General features: G+C 42.0%; 1 protein-coding gene across 20 annotated transcripts in view; it reads right to left on the bottom strand.

Annotated features, from left to right (window-relative positions):
* Positions 1–19,851, bottom strand: part of KALRN (kalirin RhoGEF kinase) — a 692,240-nt gene that overhangs the window by 174,212 nt on the left and 498,177 nt on the right. For 6 of the 20 annotated variants that reach the window (XM_024991377.2, XM_024991384.2, XM_024991394.2 and 3 more), the window contains exon 34: positions 8,688–10,119. The exons of the other annotated variants lie outside the window; for them this stretch is intronic. In XM_024991377.2, coding sequence (XP_024847145.1) covers positions 10,057–10,119 — 63 coding nt within the window. In that variant the 3' untranslated portion in view covers positions 8,688–10,056. Of the gene's footprint in view, positions 1–8,687; positions 10,120–19,851 lie in introns of those variants that run through there. 20 annotated transcript variants of the gene reach the window in all.

Genomic DNA, 19,851 nt, shown 5'->3' with positions numbered 1-19,851 from the left:
GCATATAAATAATGTAATAAATTAAAATATGAAAGGGCTCAAGTCCCTCTATATTCATCAGGACATTGTGCCCTTAAAAAAAATGGTTCCCTAAGTCTGGAAAAAGTTTTAAGAACAAGAAGCCTTCCAATCTTTATATTCCAATTAGACATTGACACATTGACTCAATAAATTCAGAGCCTAATAGCCAGGGATGAGGCCTAGTGAATATTAGGCAGTGGGAATAACAGAAAACAATGACTCAAACATGAATAACAGTATTTCAGTGTATATGTTTGAAATTCACAAACACACACATGCACACACACGTACCTACACATACTTGTTGAGCAGATGCAATATTTGAAATCTGAGTTAGAGACAAAATGTAAATTATATGCAAATATGACGAGGTTACTGCTAATGTAGTCATTCTGATGTTCACTAAACATTTTTAGCTTTTTGCCTTCTGGACACATAACTTGTTTGGTTTGCTGGTTCCTATTGGTTTTGTAGGGCCACATGACTAGTCCTGACCATTGAAGTTGAGTCATTTCCAGGCTGGATCATTTAATTTTGGGCTAAAATCCTTTAAAATTCTCTTTCTGTCTGGGATGGTAATCAGCAACTTTACAAGATGATACATCAGCTAGGGTCCCTGATTTTCCATGACAAATAGAGCCCCATGCCAACCCATTATGAATATGTAGTGTTAGCAAGAAATAAATCTTTGCTTTTTTAGCCACCAGTATTTTTAAAGTCGTTTGTTACCAGAGCACAACCTAGCTTGTCCTAACAGATATATCTGCTTTCATTCTCTTCCCTGGATGGGGAAGATACTGTCTTAGGGATAGATACTAGTAGGACCTCAGGAATATTGGGAGACTGGTAAGAAAGATGAAGTTAAGGAAGGGAGAGATATGTAAAGGGGATATTCTAAGACAAACATAAACATATACACATTAAATGCAATTTGAGAAGACTGCTGGGCTGGAGGAAGCACAAGCTGGAATCAAGATTGCCAGGAGAAATATCAATCACCTCAGATATGCAGATGACACCACCCTTATGGCAGAAAGTGAAGAAGAACTAAAGAGCCTCTTGATGAAAGTGAAAGAGGACTGTGAAAAAGTTGGCTTAAAGCTCAACATTTAGAAAACGAAGATCATGGCATCTGGTCCCATCTCTTGATGGGAAATAGATGGGGAAACAGTGGAAAGAGTGTCAGACTTTATTTTTCTGGGCTCCAAAATCACTGCAGATGGTGATTGCAGTCATGAAATTAAAAGACACTTACTCCTTGGAAGGAAAGTTATGACTAACCTAGACAGCATATTAAAAAGCAGAGACATTACTTTGTCAACAAAGGTCCATCTAGTCAAGGCTATGGTTTTTCCAGTGGTCATGTATGGATGTGAGAGTTGGACTATAAAGAAAGCTGAGAGCTGAAGAATTGATGCTTTGAACTGTGGTGTTGGAGAAGACTCTTGAGAATCCCTTGGACTGCAAGGAGATCCAACCAGTCCATCCTAAAGGAGATCAGTCCTGGGTGTTCATTGGAAGGTCTGTGTTGAAGCTGAAACTCCAATACTTTGGCTACCTAATGCAAAGAGCTGACTCATTGGAAAAGACCCTGATGCTGGGAAAGATTGAGGGCAGGAGGAGAAGGGGAAGACAGAGGATGAGATGGTTGGATGGCATCACCGACTCAATGGACATGGGTTTGGGTAGACTCTGGGAGCTGGTGTTGGACAGGGAGGCCTGGCATGCTGCGGTTCATGGGGTCGCAAAGAGTTGGACACAACTGAGTGACTGAACTGGACTGAACTGAACTAGATTTTATTATTGTTGTTGTTACTATTACTACCATGATTATTAGTATATTTATTATTATTTTTTTAAACAATCTGAAGATTATGGCCATTACATGCTATGACTCATCCTTGGTGTTTGATAAAAAGAGGAAGGAGAAATAATTCTAGCTTTTGGAATCTCTTAGATTAATGCAACAGCTATGCTTCTGACATAGTGTGAATTTTGTTCTTTGAGTATATTTTTTTCTATCCCAGTTGGACTATACAATTCTTGCAGTTAAGGACTATATTTCATTTTCCTTGTGTGTACTTTGGAAACAGTCCTAAGGCTCACTAAAATCAAGCTGAAGGCAGCTGCACTTGTTATCAGTGAATTGGCATCACATTCCATTGTTGACCATCTCTTGGACTGACTCGAACAGATGCATCAATTCTCACATTTTCATTTCCTGGAGCTTCAGGAATATGTAATGAGAATCATGAACATGGTGATAGGACAGGGCAGTGAGGAAAAGTGCATTTGCAATCAACACTGTCTTTGGAACTGTAGTCCTTTTCACTGGCGACCAACTCAGTGAAGCATTTTTCAAATTTGACTTTTCATAGCAACTGTTTCAATTTTTTAGACATGTGTGCTTTTGGGTTTATTCTCCTTTTTATTGCTCCTGGCCCTTGGTGCTTTTCCTTTTTCAATTGTCCCATTTGCCATTCTTAATTAGAAATAATCTACAGAGCCCCAAAAGTCAAATGATACATTTAAAAACTCATGGGTGTATAATACAATAACAACTGTTGCGGGAAGAGTCAGCATTTATCAGAATCCTTTGCACTGTCAGTGTCTAAACCACACAGCATTTTCCCACACATAGCTGGCACCTGGGCTTCTGCTCGCCTATTTGATCACGGCCTTGGAGCTTCCTTGCTAACTTTCCAATTGCTTTCCTTGTTTATCAGTTCTTGTCCTTGATCTCAGGTTTTAACTCTGCCTATCACACACAAACCTGTCTTCTACTCTTGTATTACCTGGAACTCAAGCAACAGGCTCCTTGTTTTTGCCAAGAGTGACATTATTCTTCAGAACTCCTTCCTACTCCCCAGTGGTGTAATGGAAGTATTCACCATCAATACAACCAGTCGGGTTGTATTAAAGATGGGAAATATTTCTGTTTTTCTGCATATTAAAAAAATATGCAATTGCACTTACAGTGCCTACTCTGTGTCTGGCACTAACATAGGCAGTGGGGGTACTGCAGTGAAAAAAGCAGACAAGAATTGCTGCCCTCATGGGACTTATTTTATAGCAATGACAAATCCAATTACTAGTAAGATCTGACATGGATCCTATAAAGCTGTAGTGGTTCTTTATTCAGCTAATGACCTACATCTACATGTAAGGTATAATGTTTTTGCATTCTATAGTATTAGTTAAAAATTAAATTTTTATCAGGATAGGCCAAAAGATAGTTGACCCATACAAGGTATGATCAGAAGCCCCCTCCTCAGCACACACGTTGGTCCCCACTCTCACCCTGGGATCCTTTAACCCTGATTGATGCCATAGCAGAAACCCAGCAAAATCTAAAAAATCAATACAGCCAAATCTAAAAACTCCACATGATATTTGGGTGTAAGGCCCATTAAAAGGTCACCATTGCCAGGCAACAGTATCCCTGGACAGCGTAACAAGTAGAATAGCACTTCTTATTCCACTATCCCAGAAACTCAAAGGCATATACGTCGAGACCCCCTCCTCCCATCACTGCTATTTCTTCCTGTGGCTACCACCATCCATGACCAGACCCACCCACAGTGGGCCTGGCTAGACGATCAAGCCACTAGCACCCTGGATGGTCATTGGTAAGGCTCGATGCATCATCTATGCTGTGAAAACTCCCTCCCAGGCTAGAAGAGGCTTGCAGAACTGGCAGAAATAGGGTTCACAGGACAGATCCAAGAGCCAGCTGGACATCTGCCCTGAACCCCTGTGTTGAGATTCTGCTATTCACAAAACCCAACCTAAAGCAGGCTGGAGTCAGAGCCTGAGCAGCTCCTTTGAATAGAGGGAGTAAGGGCTGCTGTACCAACAGGTGACCCAACACAAACAGAAGGAAGGTATGTGAGTGGTATTCCTTGAGCTACTTGGGTCAACAGAACTACAATCTAATCCTTGTCTTCTGACTGCATTTTGGTTTTCTAAACTTGTCTTCCTTTTTGGATTATGTATTTGCAATTTATTTAACGGGCTCACAAAATTCTTATGCTGGGCTTCAGCACCTTTCCTGTGCATATGTATTTGTGACACATGTATTGTTGAATTACAGTCTGCCTTTCTTCTCAAGGTGTCTCTAACACTGACCTGATTAACTGAATCCTCTGCACGCCACCTCATCTCCTCCAACCCAACTTGTTTGCTTACATGTTCAGTCCTTGTGTTGCAGTGGACATGAACTATTTGTTTTTAAGGAGTAGTCATTTTCATAGCACAGTTTGGAGTCTAAAGCTCAGGAAAAACACATTCACATAGTATCTTTCATAAATATGGAGATTCTAATCATCCAAGTTTTATAATCTTCATATTTTCAATTTACCATGGTCCACATGTGGGATAACTATGACAGATGTTAGATCCTACGCCACCTCCTTGTTACCAAGCTTTTGGGTTTCTGATGCACATATCAATGTGTGCTCAGAGCTACAGAGTAGAGTTTCTTCCTTACCCCACTCTTCTCTTCCCCAGGCATTTCTTTCCTAATGATACCTATTTTATGTTGAAGCTAAAATAACTCATTAATTAGCTTTCTTTGAGCATATAGTGAGTACAGAGAATTAAAATGGGGAGATGCTCACGTGGGTTTATTATCTACATCTAGAATACACTTCAACTTGACTATTCTATGTGATTTATAAAATGATTCTAATATATGCCATGTATTTGAGTATAGGATTATTTCTAACTCATTTTCATAGCCTGTTCAGTGGCTCTTACAGTGTCTGGTGCCGAGTAAGTGCTTATTGAATAAATGAGTGGTCCCAATGGTGGTACAGGAGGAAAATGTTAGAATATTGAAGAGTTGAGAGACAGACGAGGACCGTTTTAGAAATGAAGCTTCTAAAACCTTTGGCTCTTGGATGGTTAAAACACATATGGGAGCTGAAGAGAAACAGCTCCTTGTAACTCTTGGGTCCTTGTCTGTGAGATTCAGTGAGACCTTACTTCCTCACTGTGAGGAATCAGTGTACAACTGGAGAAAATAACAAAAAGAAAGGCAAGTACTGGAAAACAGGATTTTCTCTTTCATGTCTAAGATTTTCTTGGGTATATTTAAATACCTGGGAATGTGATTCACCAGTCATTGGATTTAACAAAATCCACCCTCATTTCCCCATATGCTTAAGTGATACAGGAAACTTTCAATTATCACAACTAATGGAATGGAAGCGAAAGTACACATAATCAAATACCATTTCTATTTGTCTTTGGAAAGTATTATGTCTGCCTTTCCCCCAGCAGGTTTGCTTTTACGATGATTAATTCTAGCTTGGGCTAATATTAAAATGAGTTTGCATTTTCTCTGTACAATACCTGGCAGTAGAAGAGAAATGTGTTTATGGCAGAGGAAACTCATGCAGGGCTTAGAATCTGTCACAGTTAATCACCCACATGGATAATCTACATGCAGCAAGTGGGATTTTGAACAGACTAAAAGGCAAAGAGCAACTACACGTCCTGGATTTTAATGGTCCGGGGTTGTCACCCCAGGGGAAAGCTATAGCTCATGTTATGAAGAGTGTGAGTAGAAAAAGAACACTGAACTAGGAGGAAGGCAACTGGTGTGCTCATCCTTGATGCCCAAGGGAGGCCATATAACCTCTTTGTGTTTCAGTTTCTTTATCTAGAAAATGTAATAAGGACATCTGTAACTGTTTACCTGACAGATTAACTGCCAAAAAAGAGTAGTGAATAAAAGTGTTTGTAAAAGTATTAAATGCTAGGAAAACACAAAGTATTGATAGACAAACAGTGAAATACTGTCACCAGCTTTTGACAACCTGTCCTTTGCCCTAACTCCTCACTTGGAGACTTGGGGTGTGGCTTCTGAAACTTAACCCAGTTTTTTTAAAAAGTCACATTTCTTAAGGATTCTGCTCTTCCAGGAATAGCTACTTTGATAATGTCCATGGATCCAAATGAATAGTTACACCCTTTATCAGGATTTTAACAGAGATCTTTCAGCTATAATAATTAATCTTGTTGTTGTTGTTTAATCATTGTGTCTGACTCTTTGTGACCCCCATGGACTGTAGCCTGTCAGACTCCACTATCCATGGGATATTCCAATAGAATACTGAAGTGGGCTGCCATTTCCTTCTCCAATAATACTTAACCTAGTGGCTCTCAAAGTGAGATCCCTGGACCACCTGCAGCAGCAGCATCTGGGCATGCAAATTCTTGGACCCACCCCAGACGGAGTGAATCACAAGCTCTGGGAGTGAAGCCCAGCAATCTGTGTTTTAACAAGTGTTCCAGATGATGCTGGTGTACACTCAAGTTTGAGAAAGTGAGTGAAGTTGCTCAGTCGTGTCCGACTATTTGTGACTTCATGGACTGTAGCCTACCAGGCTCCTCCATCCCTGAGATTTTCCAAGCAAGAGTACTGGAGTGGGTTGCCATTCCTTCTCCAAGTTTGAGAACCACTGCCTTAAGTCAAAGGGAAAAAGGGAAACCCAGAAATTGGGCTCTGAGACATGCTACTGAAAGACCTTTATTTCTCTGAAGGAGGTAGGATAAGGCTTATGGGACATTTCAAATCATACTGCACAGCTGTGTGTGTGTAAGTAAAATGATGGCCAAGAACAATTTTCTCTGGGAGGTCTTTTTCCCAACCATCGCACCTAAAAATGTACCACCACCTTCCTTAGCACTCCCCACTTGCCTCTCTTGATCTACTTTTCCTTGTAGCATTTATTACCTCTTAATATGCTGTTATTTACTTATTTCAGTTATTGTCTGTCTCCCCCAGCTGGAATGTTCACTCCATAAGGGCAATCTGTTTTGTTCACTGCTGTGTCCCTAGTTCTGAGAACTGTGCATGGTTCCTAGTCAGTACTCTGAATTAACAAGTGAATGAACAACTGCTGACATTGAGAGATAAGAAAACACTGGGTCAGATCAAAACATTGAAACACCTGCAAGAACCCTTCTTACAGCACAGGAGCCTTGCCTCTCTGTTCCTGCTTTGGGCTCTGAAATAAGTCTGCAAACAAGGCTTGAGTAACTGCCATCCTCAGGGGTTTAATTCACTATGCTGTTTGATTTTCATTACAAAAAATGTGCTATCTGGTTTTTCCTAGGCTGGGGATAGTGTACTGATTGATCAATGCATTCACAGGGCTGGCTATGGGTGTGCAAGAGACCAGAGTGTGACACAATAGGGAAAAGGCCCTCTAGGAACAGAAATCTACTGAATTCTCATTCTTATGCTGCCCTAACTTGCTATATTGTCCTAACCAAACTGCTTAGCATTTCTGGGTCTTGTTTCATCTGTGGATCTCAACGATCTCCAAGGTCCCTTTCAATTATATTGATAATTACATATCCATTCAAATATTACTTGATTAATGCCTCTCTCCTCCACTAGCAAGCTCTGTGAGAACAGGGGCTGAGTCTGTATTTGCCCACCTAGTTCATAACGCCAAGCACATGGGCGCACTCAAATATTTGCTGAGTGAGCAAATTCCTGTGAAAACCAAATAGGAATCTCAGCCTCATCAGCTTGTATTCTGTACAGCTAAGTTCAAGCTATGTGGATGTAGGTTTCAAAACCCTGGCCTGGAAGAGATCGCCAATCAACAGGAAGAGCAGGATGCTGTGCCTCCCTCCACCAACCCCCAGAGCACACAGAGGTTGCAAAATTCATTCAACGTATTCATGGCAAGGTATATGGGAGAGAGCCCAGACTGAGCACTGGCCATCAGCCCTGTGGTCTGAAGAAGCAGGGGTTTGGGGATCAGAAACCTGAATCACAGATCTGTTATTCTCTAGCTTTATGACTTTGTACAAATTATTTACTTCTCTCAGCTTCAGCCTTTTTATCTGGAAAATGAAGTACTGCCTGCCTCTCAGGATGGCTCTGAAGATAAGAGGAGTTGATATGTATCAAGTGCTTTCCCAATAATCTGGTGTGAGGGGAGTGCTCAGTGTATGGAAGCCTCCTTGTCTGGTCCTGCCTTTTCTGCCCCTTACAAGGTTTCTAACAAAGCTTCCTGTTCCAAAAAACTGACCCAAGTTGGTTATGGCTAATGGGAGTGCCCTGGCCAGCCTGGCTTAAGGGAAGTAGAGATCAGAGTCAAAAGTGCTTCTCAAAATATTTACTTTGGAAATACATACTTTCTCCATTTGCTTCTAGTTTGCTTAATGACATTTTGAGATTTGAACTTGCTCTAACTTGATATCAAAAATTGCAATTTTGTAAATAAGTCTTAACTGATAATCACTTGAACGCACTCGTATCAGCGAACAGGATGAGTTAGAACTTAACTTCTCTATTTGGCTGCCTTTGTCTCTCCTGCTTTGCTCTTTGAGGGAATTATCCTCCTGGTCCTGCCTTGCCCCCTCCACCTTCCCCCACCACACTCATCCACTTCACATGACCATCTTTATCCTGGAAAACAAATTCTGCTGCTAGGCAACCAGAAAACAAAATCCACAGTGGTCGACATGATTTGCATTGTGATGGCAATTCCAGTGGTGCCACCACCAGGCCAGACGTACACCCATTGCTTCTGTCCTCAACAGATCTTTCCAGAAAGTGGGATGAGGTGCGTTCTTAGTAGAAAATTAAGGGCCTCAGTACTCAATGGAAAGTATTTATAAATCACTGTATATCAACAGCCTGCTTTAGAATAATTTTATTAGAACACATTCAAGAAAGTGACATATGGAAAAAGACAGCAGCAATTCTTAGTCATGCAAATGCCCATGTTAAGGTTCTCCATTGGATTTAAATTCAAGTACAAAGACAGTCCTTTCCTGAGCCAGGTGCAATTCCAGAGCATGACACTTTGAGTCGAGAGCATGTTTCCTCTGCAAAGTTCAGAACACTGAACAAGTCCCACCCTCACAATAAGATTGTGAGATACATGGAAGTGTAAACTTTCAGGATTTTAAGGAACCCTTTACCCAAGCCCTCCCCCATAACCCAGCTGGGGGAAGTAAACCCAACTTTGGGACCTCTTATAAATAGATTTAGTCTATTGAAAATAAAGCAGTGGGCCTTAAAAAAAATTAGAAAATGAATATATACATACATATATATATAATGGAATGGAATCACCTTTGCCTTTTGCCTTGGTGTGGGATTTCCATGAAACTCTGTGTTAGGGTGGGGGCTCTCAAGTGTTTTGGGGGTTGGAGGACTTTTTTTATTTTTTAACTTTTTATTAAGAAAAACTGTGAACATATACAAAAGGGATAGAATGATACAACGAACACCACGTGCCCATCATCTAGTCTCAACAATTATCAACATGTGGCCAGTTTGTTTATTTCTTCTCCCACTTCCCACCCACCCCTGCCAACAGGATAATTTGGAAGCCAAGGAAGGCTGGTAGGGTGATCTTCGAACCAGACACCTCAGCAGTGAGTAAGGTTAGGAAGGAGCTAGAAAACAGTGGCAAAACCTGGGTAGGTTGAAGATTATGGAACATTTGTTGGGAGAAGTAGTTCCTGCCAGTGTTTGGGATCAGTTGGAGTTGACCCTCACCTTCCATAAACCATAACCATAAGAGGTCCCTTTTTCCCTCTCCGTCCCATTCATGATATAGGGGAGGCAGGCTAGATTAAAATGATGGGTTTTTCCAGATTGGGGCCACTGACAAAAGAAACATTCAACCTGGAGAAAAACTCCAGGAAAACTCTAATGAATCCCCCACCAGGGCCAGTGGCCTGATGTTCAGACTGGGAGCTGGGGGAGTGTGTTGGGCCATGGGGCCTCTCACAGGTCCCTACTGCCCCCCCCCCCCCCCATTTTAGACTTTGGAGAGAAGCTCGGCAACCTTGAATTGCACCCAGTAGAGAAAGAAGCAAGGGGCCCCGAGGAGTGAGCCCATGGCCCGGGGGGCAGATTTTGCATGGAACATGTTGCCCTCTGAGCAAAGGCTGCACCCCACACCAGCCCTGCCAGAGCAGTCTCAAGAGAGGCGGGTGATGGGAGTCCAGGTGGGAGGTCCCAACGGCGGCACGGCTACCCCGGTGAGCTGCGTGCTAAACGTAAGTGGAGAAAGGATCTCCAGGTCCCAGGTACCACCGAGGAGCAAGGTTGCCATCCTGTTAAGAAAAGGGCCGGGGCTCTGTGATTTGCATATAACTCTGCAAAAATTTTCATGAGATCCTGTAGCCCTTTATAGAAAACAGAGTGAAACCATCAGTGTGACCTAGTGTATTTCTAGTGATCCAATGCACACAGTGCAACCTGGCAAATACACAGTCATTATTTTAGAGGAGATGGAGGAAGCAGAGTGCTGTGTAGGACAGTGCTCGGTCTGAAGGTTCAGAAGTCAGCCAGGTCTAGCATCCAGAGGAGGATCACTGAGTGGCCACTTTTAACTGTGAAATACTGTCAAGAGTGCAAACCTGCACGCTGTTTTTAGCATTAGTTCCCTGTAGAGCAATCCTGCTGTGACTTTCCAACTTCTCAGACAGACAAGGAGAGGTGGAGCCAGGAATAATATAGGGATACATTAAATAAGAGGTCCAGTGGCAGTGATCATTAGTGTTTATTTCAGACCCTCCCTGTTTTGTTTTGTTTTCTTGTTTCAATTCTTCTAGGGTCTCTGTGCCCTACCAAGGCTTACCATGACATTCAGCTAGAGAAAGAAACTGAGAAAAGGTTACCCATTTATGCAGCAGATCATTAGTAGTAACTGACTTAACACTCTTGATTTCAAGTGTTTCCAGGGTCTATAACGTGGTAGTCTGGAACTTTTCTAAGGCACAAAGCTGGTTCATGCACACTGCAAGGCCGGCTAAGAGAATGGATTACTGAGTGAGGGAGTGATGGAGCCATGCCAGAGACCCCATATTCCAGTGTGGTTCTACCATCTCTATTGGGTCACTGGAGGCAATGGAATCATCCATTCTTTAGGAACGATGGTCCCTCAAAGAGAACCAACTTCTTTTTTTTTCTTTTTTGAGAACCAACTTCTAGTGCTATTGGAAGAGTGAAATATTTCAAAAAGCAATGGCTCTTATCCAGGAGAAAAGTTTAAGAGGAATGAAAGAGTCTGACCTCCAGTTTGACTGTGGTTCAGCTCACGGTGTCAAAGGCTACCTTATGGAAATGAGAAAACCAGTATGAGACTCTTTTAGTAAGAACTCCAGCCAGGTAAAAACTGTTCATTAAGGGACAGAAAAAGCCTCAGCATGGAGTTCAAATGGCAGTTACTCTGAACTGTGGAGAAGGTCGGGGCTGCTAAGGATTCAGAAGAGAGATGAGATTCTAAAGAAAGTCTGGGACAGGATGCATGTATTTGTGAAAGGGCAAAGTACTGGTGCCCACTGAGCTCACCTTTTCCAGGGAAAAAGGGTCTCAAAAAATTTAAATCATATTTTCCTTTGCATAATGTTACATTAATGGGCTGAGGGTAGGGACGTGGCATCAACTGTCCTGATTAGCTAGTCCCCCACATCATAATTCACTGTCAGTACCAGTTTATAGATGTGCTATTACCTCTGCAGAACTTACTTTAGTGGCAGAATTTAATAGTTTTACAAGTGCTGAATTTGACATTTGGCTCTGTATACAATGGTTAAAATTATAAGGGAGGAGAACAGTTAAAAATATATTTTTAGTGTCATCATTATTAATAGCTAATTTATTTCCGTCATTTTTATTATCACTATTATTAATGGATAATATTTGTTGCATGTTTACCATGTGCCAGGCAAAGTGCTGAGTATCTGGCATGCATCATTTCACAAAATTTGGAATGGGTAATACCATTACTCCCATTTTGCAGACTGAGGCATTAAGGTCCTGCCCAGGATCATACAACTGGCAAGTGGAGGGGCTGAATCTGAACTGAGGTTGGTTTGACTCCAAAGTGGTCCTAACTGCTGTGGTAGCTTGCCTTGTGTAAAGGAGAATCCATCTGTTAAATGATATTTGTATGTGTGTATGTTTGTGGATTCCAAAGGTCTTAGAAAGCATCCCTCACATATTTTGAGGATCCATGTTATCCTTGAAGACGTAACTAGAAGTGGTTTGGGTCACTTCAGTATGTGTATTTATTAGATTTTGCACAAAAACTTTTATCTCCTTTTAAACCTCAAGATGTGATGGTCTCTGTGTACCTGCAAATCTGATGATGGTTTGTTATGTGAGACATATAAGAAATTCAGGCATGTAGGCAAACTGAACACTTGTTCTCCAAAACTGAGAAAATACATGCATGTTTACATAGGAAGTCATTATATTATACGGCCCAGTTGGTGCCTTAAAAGAGTAGTTAACATCCATACATCAACATTAAAAAGCGACAGCCATTTATGATGTCATTGAGATGATTTTCTGAAAATCTAGCCTATGGCAGAGACTAGTGGGAAAAATTTAAGTGGAAATGTGCTTTAAAAAATGCCATTAAATTTCTTTGAAATGCCAATGATCTCTACTATTTAGACAATAACTCTCAGCTTAGAATTCACAGATATCCCATATCCAATCGCCCTCTACCTTTGGCATTCTGATTCAGCAGGCCAGTGAGGAGCCTGGGATGAGTTTTTTGAAATGTTTCCTTGGTAATTCTAGGGGTCACTTGGTTTAAAGTCATTAGGGCACAGGACTTGTCTATGTACCAGACAATACATGGTTGGAAAACCTGAGTTGTGCAGCATTTCAACTGCATTTTCATGTCTGCCAGTATACACTGTCCAGAAGCACCTGGGCATTTTCCATGAGGAGCAAGAATCAGTGAGACCCATTTTGATAGGAGAGCAGCTTTTATTAACCAGACCTTCTGGAATTCTTTTTTTTGGGGTGGGGGCGTATATTGAGATTCCTCCCATCTCTGCCTGTTCAGTTACGTGCATGTGCTAAGTTGCTTCAGTTGTGTCTGACTCTGTGATGCTATGGACTGTAGCCTGCCAGGCTCCTCTGTCCACGGGATTCAGCAGGCAAGAATACTGGAGTGGGTTGCCACTTTCTCCTCCAGGGGATCTTCCCAACCCAGAGACTGAACCCACGTCTCTTACATCTCCTGTACTGGCAGGCAGGTTCTTTACCACTAGCGCTACCTGGGAAGCCCAGGTATAGACTCCTTCATAGAAACACCTATTTATTAATATACTGCAGGTCTCACTCTAATATTAGACACTCATAATATGAGTTCTCTGAGTTATAAAAAGAGGTTCTACAGTCTCTGGGTAGAACATCCAGTGGTATAAAAATAGCCACAAATGGGGAACATATTTGTTATATTATAGATTCATATCCTTTCTTGTTCTACAAAGAATCTGAGGCAGCTGTTTTACAATATGTTTTTAAATGCATCTTCAGTTGACTATATGTTCTAGATGTTTCTGTCTGATGGATTTGGAAGCCACTGAGGCAGGTATGTGCCTGAGTTACTAGTTCTGTGGCAGACATAATAAACTGTCTCTTCTAAATCCCTGACTCACGTCATGTTCTGTTAGGCACAGCAGACAGTGAGCAGTGGACATGTATAATACATGGAACATGGTATGTTCCTGGTTTTTTATTTTTTCCCCTTGCCCTTGGTATTTTCAATCAGGTGCATTTCATTCAATTGATCAGGAGGGAGAAATGATAAGATTTAACAGCATCTGGAGAAGGAAATGGCAACCCACTCCAGTATTCTTGCCTGGAGAATCCCAGGGACAGGAGCCTGGTGGGCTGCCGTCTATGGGGTCGCAGAGTCGGACACGACCAACGTGACTTAACAGCAGCAACAGCATCTGGGCCAAAATGTTACTTTGTGTGTTTCTGCCTGAATCATCCAAATGTTTTGGTTCATGGACTTGGCCAGCAGAAGGCAGTGTACACAGCAGACATGAGAAAGACCTGGGTTCAAATCTCAGCTCTGCCACTTTCTGGATGTGTGACCTTGGGCAGGTTATTTAACTTCTACATTTTCCTCATCTGCAAAAATGAGGATAATGATACTTACCTTGAAGAATTGTGAGGATTGAGTAAGAAATTACATTAAAAAATGCCAGGCTCATAGTAGGCGGTCAGGAAGAAAGACACTTGTTACTCTCAGTTGTCTATGTTCTGGACGCTTCCTTATAGTAGCCTTCATGCTTTCCTTGGCCTGTTTGGTTATAGCAGGGGCTTCTAAGGGAAAGGACTGTGTGCCTCTCATTAGATGGGCAGATTTGTCCCTGGGGGGCACTTTACTGCTCTGTGTTCTTCTGTTACACACATGGAACTGCAAAGCCCATATTAATGGTTTAAAAGAGCCTTTCTCCACCTCCAATTTCAAACTAGAGCCCAGACTGGAAATATTCCTTCACCAGAATGGGAAACTGAGATACAGAATAGTACAAATGTTGAATCGTGCAGACAGACATCATGAATTATGGTTTCAGTGTAGCTCTTTTTCAAAACTGATTTTTGTGACATTCTTAGTTTTTTCATGCTTCCTACTCTACTTTTGGCTTCTAGCCGTGTGTGTGTGCTGCTCATACTGACCCCAGGGCTCCTCATCTGGAATTCGGTGAGGAGGCAAGGAGTGGTTAGCCAAGCATCTTGGTGAAGAACAAAGAGGCTTCGGGGCGGTGCAGAGAGAGGCTCTGCTGTGTCCCCTCCTGAGTGACAGATTGAAGTCCCCACTTCCAGAACACTATCCCAAAGGAAAGAAACCAGCCTCAGCAAGGAAGAGTCACTCCCTCTGTTTTTCATCTTTCCATTTTCCCTTCTGCTTTTGGAGAGAACTGTGAGACTAGGCCAGGTGGGAGGAGCATCCTTGACAATGTTTGTTTCATGTAACTTTTTTGTTCCAAGTTCAGAAAAGTTAGAAACTTTCTCTACCGAAAATTATCAGAAACTTCGCTCTGTCCTTTAAGAGCAGGAGAGGAGGGAGGAGGAGGTAGGGGAGGGAGTGGGGGAGCTGTGTGTTGACCTGATGATGAACCTGCTGTTAGGAATCTTGCTGCCCATGCAGGGGTGACCCATCCTCCCTACCTGGGGACCCAGTGTCCCCACACTGATCACTCGGGGAACCCTTCCATCTGGAATCATAGGGGGTTAAAACCGAACTTGAGCATGCCTGCCTTTTCTCCATCCCACTGTATATCTCTTCGTGAAATCTCTTCATGAACTTGAGCGTATATTTCAAGCTTTTCCTCTCACCTTTTCTATACTTTACTAAACAGCTGAGTTTGGGGAAAAACCCTGATAAACTAACCCACTATTCACCTTCCCTATTTCCTCGCCTGAATTTTCCTCCTCTTCCCTTTCGCTATCCAAGACTCCTGACCTTCAAAAACCAAACAAAGTTGCCAGTTCCTCAACTAACAGCCTTCAGTAACCTTGGCCCATCCTGCAAATCGGCCCAAATTCACTGTCTGGTCACTTTCTCTCATCTTGAGATGTTGAGGGGAAGTTCATCCCTCTGTTACCTACTAGTTACCTGCTCATCCCTTTGTCTTTGATTCACACAGAGGTTTGATCCAGAAACCATCTAATAATCATGACCCTTCCTGTCCTTAAAAATAACATCTACTCTTTTTTTGATTAATAAAAGTAACCTGACTTATCGTGGAGAATTTGGAAAAAGCCACCATCCAGAAATAACCATTACTTACATTTTGGTGTATTTCCTTCATATATACATACATGCATACATATATGTATATATAAGTATATGTATATATGCATACAGAAGCACAAACACACACATATATACACATCCACATTCCTTTTGGTGCTTAACAGAAGAGTTAGTCTTTCATATTTAGAGGGAAAAGGAAGATCCCAGGCAGGTGGAGAAGAAAAATAACCCCAGGCTGCAGCTCAGGTAGGCTCTTCACCTGTGTCAGCTGTAGCCATGAGCTTTTGGAGCACATGGCTCATTGGTTTGTAATGTCATGGACTTGATGGCCAGGAGAAATATCCAAGCTATCCCTGCCTCCCAAATCATGTGGGTGAATCCTTCTTAGAGAGCAACACGGGAAACACAGTCAGAGACACACCAAAATTCATAGATACACACAAACAGAAATTATACATGTAAAAACATATTCAAACAAGTCTCTTCTGAGGCCTCTCTGTGAATGCCCACTCTATTTCAATGCATTGCTGATAATACAGTGTACCACATGTAAGCCTTGCTTTTAATGGGTCTCAGGGTTCAGCTGCTGAGACGAAAACTAACCCATGGGAAACAATAGCAAACTGGAAGAAGATGCTTTCTCATAAAGTGCTGATGGAAGGGACTCCAGAGAGTCATTCTACTATCATTCTAATAACGATGAAGATGCATTCCAGCAACATTCTTCCTGAGATCAGAAACATCTTTTAGGACAGAGAGAGAAGTTTAGAGACACAGTGATGCAGTATGTGTTAGACATATACTAACAAAGGTGATTATGATTTGAAGGATCATTATATTTTAGTGAAAATATAATCACATATCTACCAGAAAATGTGAGAAGAGTAATCTGCAGACAGCAAGGGAGGGGCAGGACCAAGGGGAAGGGGCCAGTTTATCAGGACGCTCTAGGTCCTAGAGAACGTTGCTGTGGTTTGGGAGACATTCTTCCTCTCTTGAAGCTCTCAGGGATAAACTTGATGTATTATATAAAAGTCTAAAGGCAGGCTGAGAAAAATGCAGCCACTGTGATGATCCTGTGGAATGTTGTTTCAGGAGGAGGACAGAGAATGAAGAGCTGAGATGGCTTAGAGACCAAGCTGTGGATGGGGATCTAGACCAGGAGCAGATCTGGGAGGTGGCATATGAGTTTAGTTTCAGTTCTGTTGAGTAGACTACAGTGAATCATTCAAGAGCAGTTATGTCATAGACAATTGAAAATATGCTGCTGGATCCTAGGGTGAAAAGTAAGGGCTAGAAACAGACATCTTTCAATTCAATGTTAAAGTGCAACTGTATGCAAAGTATAATACATATGCTTTGGCTGTTAAAGAATAACATTTGACTGTGGGAGACCAATATTGTTGGCTCAGAGGTAGTAGCAGGGCATTAATGTGGAGAAATAGTGAGCATTTCCATGAAGGAGGCATGAGTCAGTCTAGAAGTGAGTGGTGGGTAGGATGTGATTAGAAGTCAGTGGGCATTACGGGAAATGGAAGCAGCAGGAGCAGATCATGACATGAGTGGAGGCAGCTGACTGCCACTGTTTACTATGCACCAGATGCTGTAGTAGACAGTAAAGATAGAAGCATCATTAAGCCATGATCATCAGGCAACTCACAATGTAACATGGGAGAGAGACATACAGGTAACCAATTATTTGGTAAGTGCAATTAGGTTGCAACCTACAAATTGCTAATATTTGATCAACCATTTTGGATCCAATCCACAAAAATGGCAGTTTCACATGATTCAATCTAATCTAAGTGTATTTTAGTGTATATAACAGATAAGGATCGTATATAGGGAGGAAAAATTATATAAATGTCTTTGGAGATGGGACTGTACTTTATTCTAAGTGTACGCTACAGAAGGCTTTTAACAGACAAGTGAGATGCTGAAAGAAATGTTTTAGGAAGATGAATTTGGTATCAGTAGAAAAGATATAATGCAGGGCCAACATCCCAGAAAGCAGTGGGGGGCAGAATTTAGGAGGCTACTTAAAGAATTTAAATAAAGGGTAAGCAGCGCCTGACCAGGGTGATATGATAGATATTTTGAGGGAATCATGAATCATCCTTAGTACTTGGCTGTGGACCGGCTGGCTATCAGGGGATATTGCCCAAAACGGATCGACAGATATATACCTGGGTGTCTGGAAAATTCTGCTACTGCCCCATACAGGGCAGTCAAGCCAGCTTTGCTGGTTTGAGAGAAAAAAGAAAGTTTTCTGATGCCGAGACTGAAGGAAGTTGGCAGCAAACTATAAAGACTAACAGTGCCGGTGTTCACTGTGCCACCATTTGGCCTCGTGTTTGCTCGTGAGTCTCCTGGTTCCACAGGAGAACTGAGACTTCATTCGGTTGGGGACTGGCCTGTGTGGCGTCACTGCTGCATCTCCAGTCTGCAATACTGCCTTGCACATAGTAGGTGTGCAAAAATGTGCTGAGTAAATAGCGAATATGAAACTGTCATGAGGAGTAAGTCACTGCAGAGATATCATCTTGGAATTTGTCATGGACATCAGAATGGAAGCAGAAACTATTATTGAAGGTGGGGGAAGACCTGGAAAAGGAAAAATCAAAAGAAGTTCCAGTTCAGTGAGCATGAAGCAGCAAAGAGGTGTGAAATGGCAAAAGGAAAGGAGGTACCTGACAACATGAGGGAGAGAAGAGTGTTGAGTGTACCAGATGGAAGTGGGTACAAAATATGTGACTCAGAACCTGTGGACAGGTTACCCTTAGACTCACTCTGAGTTGAGAGAAAGATGAGAGCATATAGAGAGTTACACATAAAGGTGAAGATATGAGTAATTCTGTAACCATCATGCTAAAAACAACTCTCAGTATTTCTTAGGTGCTCCCAACAAAGTCCACGTTCCTTTGAATGGTGTCCAGTGTCTGCTATGATTTGACCCAGCCAATCATCTCAGCCTTGTCTCCCACATCTCACCTCACAAAGTCCACACTGCATCAGGCATGTTTACTGTGCATGTTCCAAACGTATCCTATATATTCCTTTCTCCCTTTCCCTGTTCTAGCTGTTTGATCCATTTAGAATGACATTCCTCCCCACTCCCAATACCAGTCCTGCCGAGATAAACTCTACCCACTTGGTAAAGTTTAATGCTAACCTTTTCTAATCTTCCCAGACTAGGTAAGTTTGATTTTATTTTTCATTTAAAAATATTTTGCTATTTTATTTTTTAAGAAGTTTAATTATTTTTGGCTGTGCAGCACATGGGATCTTAGTTTCCCCATCCAGGATTCAAACCTATGCCTCCTGCATTGGAAGTGTAGCATTTTAACTACGGACCACCCAGGAAGTCCTCTGATTTTCTTCATAATATCTGTTTCGTATTTCTAGATCTCTTTCTTACCCATAATGCCCAACACATTACCTTGTGTTTATTGGGTCTTCATTCATTGATTTAATAAACAGTGACAGAGTCCCTTCTGTGAATCAGTATTTTGTTGGATTTGGTAATGCAATAGGGGTGATGCAGTAAGTCCATGATGCCCTCATGGACTTAACATCTGGTGGAGGAAGCAACTGAGTAACCAACAAATGCTGAGATAGTCAATAATGGTGACAGGTTCTAAGAAATAACAATACAGAAGACTGTGGGAGGTGTGACTTGGGGAGAGGAGTTAGTCAGGGGGTCAGGACGGGCTAAGAAGAGAGAGCAAACGGGGCAGACTGTGGCATGAGAGGACTAAGAATTTTCTAGGCAGAAGAAACAAAGGACCTGAGATGGCAAGAAACCTGACACATTCCTGGAAGGTCAGGAAGATCACGGGGCAGGCAACAAGAGGAAAGTGGCTGCAGTGAGGAGAAGAGGGCCAAGGTCCAGGTCATACAGCCCTCATAGGGCATACTGAGGATTTTGGTATTCATCCTAAGAGCAAACAGACACTTTCAAAGGGGTTGAAGCCATAGATGTGAAAAGCTTACACTTTAAAAAGATCACATTGGCCTCAGAATGGAGAAGAGACTAGAGGAAGGTCAGAGTGAATGCCTGGGCACCAATTAGGAGGCTTCTTTCACAGGCCGTGTGTGATAGTACAGTAGTGTGGACTAGAGTGGATTATGCAGACCGTCAATAAATGCCAAAAGAGGGCAGAAGCAGTCTTTTGGAGTCAATAACTAGGATTGAGAAAAATTGAGTTTCACCTTTACAAATCTCTCCACTAATGTAAATCACAGTCAACAGCACTTCAGCTCTCCAGAC

Source organism: Bos taurus, chromosome 1, assembly GCF_002263795.3.
Source record: "Bos taurus isolate L1 Dominette 01449 registration number 42190680 breed Hereford chromosome 1, ARS-UCD2.0, whole genome shotgun sequence".
Lineage (NCBI taxonomy): Eukaryota > Metazoa > Chordata > Mammalia > Artiodactyla > Bovidae > Bos > Bos taurus.
This window is presented reverse-complemented; position numbering and strand designations above follow the sequence as displayed.